Source organism: Anarrhichthys ocellatus, unplaced genomic scaffold (genome assembly GCF_004355925.1).
Source record: "Anarrhichthys ocellatus isolate YVR2014 unplaced genomic scaffold, GSC_Weel_1.0 scaffold20, whole genome shotgun sequence".
Taxonomy (NCBI): domain Eukaryota; kingdom Metazoa; phylum Chordata; class Actinopteri; order Perciformes; family Anarhichadidae; genus Anarrhichthys; species Anarrhichthys ocellatus.
This window is the reverse complement of record NW_022280050.1, coordinates 4,367,051-4,372,481: the sequence shown is the minus strand read 5'-3', so window position 1 is coordinate 4,372,481 and position 5,431 is coordinate 4,367,051. Positions and strand designations below refer to the sequence as shown.

Sequence of the window (5,431 nt, the reverse complement as noted above, 5' to 3'; positions counted from 1 at the left end):
ACCCACCAGTTGGATGATGTTGGTCACACTTTGCCAGTTTGCCAGCTTGATGTTGTCTCCCCCATCCACCATGCCCTGGTATCCCTGAAAAGTAATTTTCCAAATGATATGTTAGTTTGAAAAATAACAATGCAGACTAGTCAAGCAGGAACACAGTCCTAAGACCGCAACTCAATGTTTAATAGGGTCCTATTGATAGAAAAAGGTTTGTTTACCTCATGTATAAGATAGACCTGGGCCCCCACATAGATGCCCATCCTGGTCACAGCTCGGACCGCAGCATTCATCCCTGGATCGAGGATAGTTGCATAGAAATATTAGACTTGCCTATGAGTTCCATTACACACAAGCTGTTACACAATTACCCTGCATGGGGAAATCAAACACTGTGCTCCATATGACTTCATTATCGGTTATTGGGCAACGGTGCCATCTGCTCTCTGGTGACAGGAACCAGAGTCCTTGACCAGCATTAATGTTACTCGAACAGACCGTGGCACTGTATGTGTTACCAGCACTGGAAGTACAGTATCAGACAGATACAACGTCAATGGGGTACAAAGTTTAGGAAGCAAACTAACTGAGTGAAATGACCCGGATGTATCCAAGTGGCCGCCATGATAAGAGCTGTTTGAATTATCTAAATGCTAAGGAAAGGTGCTTCAATGCTTCCTTTATTCGCTCCTTCAGCTGAGGATACACTGGACCTTTTTTTTTTTTTTTTCACCAAAGGAAAGAAGATAAGGCCGCCCCACAATTCCTTGCGGCGGCCTCATTTCAAGTGACACACCAATCGGCCGTCCATGAAAACATAATGATAAGCCTATCTTTCACAGGGTTTAAATGGTTGAGTGTGAGAGACTGTAAGGGCTTGATTACAGAATACATTGAATACATTGAAAGGTGTAAATAATACACAATATATCATTTGAACGTCTTCCAGGCTCTTTCCTCACAAGATGAGAGGTAATTTAAAAATAATCTATTTAGTCGTTTTTATCAAAACAGCTTCAATGACTAAATAAAATATTTGATGAATAAATCTGTGTAATATAATATCTTTCATTCTTCTGATGTTCATGTGTTGTTATGTTCCATCTTTAATCCTTAATGTTTTTGAAATAAATACGTTTACCTTTTTGGTAAACAAAGAGACGTGTTTACCGTCCCATCGCTATGCATTGTGGGTAATGTCCTGGGGTAAAGTCTGCAGAAATGCGGATTTACGCAGAGGGTTCATAGAGGGCTGAAGATGTCTGCAGGAGAGCGCTCAAACACTCCATGTTCTTACCGTGGAACAGCCCCAAACCCCCACGGCCTCAGAGTGTGAGAGCCCGTGCGTGTGGAGGTTGTTATTGGGTTAGGTAAAGTTAGAAAGATATTGATTGTTGGTTAGGTTAGGTAAAGTGGTCGTCTTTTCCTAACTCCTCATGAATTCTCCTTCACACCTTTCCTCGACCCCATGATGTTTTCCATCTAGGTCAATGGGGAGTGGTTATTAACAGATGTTAGGAGGTCATAGTTTGACTTTTGGGCCACAGACTGTATATGCAACCCACACGCGACCTTTGACCCATTAGCGTTACAGTCTTTATAACACTCTCCAATCATTTTTGGTCAAATGATCGTCACTCCTCTCCATCAACAAAATATTGCTATTACTACATGCTTATGTTGACATGTATTACATGCAGTTAGCTTAATACCTGCATGTATTTAAAGGCTACTACCTGTACTATAATGTTAATTTGAGTTAAAACTCACCCTGTGCATCTCCACCGCTGGTCAGCACTGCCATGGCTCGACCAGCACCCGTCATCTTCAGCTTCTCCAAGTCCATCGTGGCCATTTTGACCCCCCAGTTTACGACAACAAACCCGGGTGAAAACTTAAAAAATGGCCGTCAACAAGTTAAATTAAGTGGTTCTTTAGGTAAATAAGGGTTAATACAGAGGTCGCTTCCTTGTCAGCAGTAGGTAACATTCGAGTAAACGTCAACGTAACAGCCGTTACCAGGGATTTGGCCCCGCCCCTTTCAGAGCAGAGGTCGCGGGGAGGAGTACAAGTGAGCGCTTATTTTATGACCCCGCACCGTCCGGCAATCCAATGTTGCAGCTTCAGCGAGTCTTAAGACATTAACCCCGCCTCCTCGAGTTCAACAACAGCACGTACAGCACGTACAACACGACGAACAACCTTTTCAACAGGTTTTATTATTACAACGCTAAAAATCAGACCAGAAAATGTATAATATCTACTGAAAAATACCAAATCAATAGTCATACAAAATTTGAAAACTTACATCTTACATTGACTTTAAAATAAAACCTTCTTCATAGTATTGTTTCTTGGAATTTAGGTATTCTTCAGGTTTAGCATCTTTGTGCCTGGTGTTAAAATAAAAATAATTTTACTAAATTCCTGACAGCTCAGAGAGGACTTTGTTACAAAATGTTATGTTGGGAGACAGTAAATATAAGTGAACACTCAAATGACTAAATATCATGTAGAAAATAAAGTTCTGCTACCTCAGTACTTCTAAAATCCTGACTATGGTTGGGTTTCATATTATTGTTGTATAAAACCCTAGCACTATGGGTCCTGTGGCTTCTAAAATACACGTGAAACAGGCATGAACTTCTAAAACTCAATGAGTCTATAAATGACTATAACTTAGAAGAGAAGAGGCGGACCACAGTGTGTTGGGTACAGTACATCAGCATTTATTCCATGCAGTTGTTTGCTCTGATTTTATTCTCCCAGATACCCATTGCACTGTACACTGGATAATACAGGAAACTGACAGGATTGGTTGATCGTAATGCCATTCAACAGGACACAGGGAGTTGGAAATGAGAGTAACAAAGAAACAGATGTTTGATACAATGGATGAGGCAACATGATGTCTACAGTTGCAGACAATTTCACCGAATTTCAGATGTCAGTATCTGGTATTTTGATTAAAAATGAGAGGAAGGGATCTCTGCAGAAGTACAGAAATCAGCATCATGCCTTCAGCCTTAACGTCTCCGCTGCGTCAGAGCACTGGCTGGCTTTCGGCTGTGCTAGTGATTCCTTATAGTGCCTGACATTGCTAATCAAAGTCTGCCAAATCAATACTTCACACAGGGTCACACAGACAAAAAAATGATGCCAATGATATGCAATGCTTTTGTTCTCCCATACAAATACTGTCCTCACCCCCCCCCCTACCGAGTCATTGTGCTTCCTTTAAATAATACTATCCAGGAGAAATCATAGATCATGACATTTCTAAAGCTGCCTGAAACCTTACCAGTCATTCATAATAAATTAATTCAATAATCACGTAGGCCAGCTACAAAGAAAAAAACAAGACTTAAATAAAAACTTTACAACAATCAAAACTTCACAGGATATATGCCAGAAAGACAATGTTATTAACAGCTTGATCGAAAGACCCAGTTATTACGATACACCAGGTTATTTCACACATACGTAAACAGAGTGAAGGAGGTTGAAGGAGGCTCGGGGAAAGGCAGCAGCTGCTTTCAGTATCAGGTGTAAGCCTTTTCAAGCGAAGAGCAATTGATCCATCGGTACAGTTTTAGATTCACCTTGTGCTGTTCAGTCCTCTAGACTCACGCCCTCCTGCAGTGTTCAATACTGACGTAATACATATGAAAGAATGTCCTGCTCATTTTCAACCAATCGGGGGGCTCATCATCAGTGACGGAAGGCTCCGTCAGAGCTGTGCGAAACGTCATAGGGAGGAGAACAGATTACAGTACATTTACAGATGTTATATACAGGAGTAAGTTACTCTGAGATGAGGTTGTTGAAAACCAAGAGCATGCTCTATTGCTCTGTGGCCTTGTCTCTGGCTTTTATTCCTAACTTCAGAATCTCAGCCGAGCTGACATCTTGACATCGTTATCGTTCAATTCAACCTTGGTTGGCTATTTTTTTTTTTTTTTTTTCAACCGCAGAATCGGGTGGATGACAAACACTCAAATAGGGCTCAAAATGAAGCTCTCACAGGTGCAGAATCCCCTTTCAAAGATAACAAGACAAAGTAGTTATGTTGCTGGGATTCTAAGGGTTTGGAGCCGGGGACATTTATACGACACAAGCAAAGTCATTGTAACATTCCCCATCTAGTGGCTGTTGATATATTGCTCCTGCTCTCAATCAGCAACATAAAACCTGAGCATCAAAGCCCCCAAAAAAAGGCGAATTCATGACATTTTAAAAACTAGCGTCTATAATAAGCTGCTGCTCTCCTATAGCCACCAGCCACCGTTCAGTGTCTAGCCAGCTAGACGCCTCAGATCCTGAGCAAGGAAACTTCTCACCTGAGCGCCAACCTACATTATTGCGGTTTTTATTCACTACAGCACAAAAAAAACTATTGTTATTTTTGGACATTGCGTATCAGCCAGTAGAAACCACCCTGCTAGAAAATGGTAAATGGGAAACACTGCACCTTCGTGATTTTAAGAAATGGGCTACTGCACCTGGATTTCAACTAAAACGCTCTAAGTCTCTACATAACATTAATGTCTTCTTACAGCAATAAGGGTTGAACATCTGTAAGACTTTTTTTTTAAATTATCCTGTATGGTCCATATTATGTGCCACTCAAAGAAGATTCCTACGTACAATAATTGGTCCAGTCCAGTTTCTCACAGTCCTCGAACAATCCTGAGATGAGACTTGAAACTGTAATGTCTAATGGAGAGGAACGGGTTTTGTGTTCTCACACACACACGCACTTTCTAGAAAGGAAGGGAGTCCGGGTTGCGAGGCAAGTCGTTCATGCTGGTGTTCACGCTGTTTTAAAATAAGCTCCCTGTTCCCCACAGTGGGGATGGGAGGTGGTGGAGGGTTAGGGGAACAGGGATCTGCACTGTAAACTCATGATGTCCTTGTGGGTTGCGGATTTCGGTCTAAAACAATAAGATGCTGAGAGCAATGATCAAAAGGCTTGTAGTGACACTACTTGTCTGCGTCACCTGAGAGACCAAATATCTAACACGTCAACACATCCTCCTCATCATCATCATCATCATCATCCTCACAACACACACTTAGCCCATGCTTGGTTTAAAAAGTTTTTTCTCTCTCTGAATGATCAGAGAATTTCCTGATTTTCCTTCGAAACTCAGACAAAAATAAATTATGAATGTTACACAATCTACTGTACATTATCATTCAAAAGGGGGAATCCCTGCCATGGGTTTGCCTGGATGCTGTGCAACAGGAGGAGGGGAAATGAGGGATTATGAAGGGTGGTTTTGGGGGAGGTTCTGGGAGAGATTGCATGGGGGGGATTTGCTATAAGGAGCTTTGTTTACAATGTCGTCCTCTTATTGCTGTAATTTCTGCAAGGCTGAGCGGGACACGATGGCCTCCAGGCAAAAACAGAGCCGAGCCCTGGGGGGGGGGGGGG

The 5,431-nt window shown here is 41.9% G+C and overlaps 1 protein-coding gene across 1 annotated transcript in view; it reads right to left on the bottom strand.

The window, feature by feature from the left end:
- pfkla (phosphofructokinase, liver a) overlaps window positions 1–2,070 on the bottom strand; it is a 7,131-nt gene extending 5,061 nt beyond the window's left edge. The window contains exons 1-3 of the mRNA XM_031858739.1: window positions 1,765–2,070; window positions 216–289; window positions 3–84 (exon numbers count right to left, since the gene is read on the bottom strand). Of these exons, the coding sequence (XP_031714599.1) occupies window positions 3–84; window positions 216–289; window positions 1,765–1,849 (241 nt within the window). The 5' untranslated portion in view covers window positions 1,850–2,070. The remainder of the gene's footprint in view (window positions 1–2; window positions 85–215; window positions 290–1,764) is intronic.
- Window positions 2,071–5,431: the final 3,361 nt, after the last annotated feature.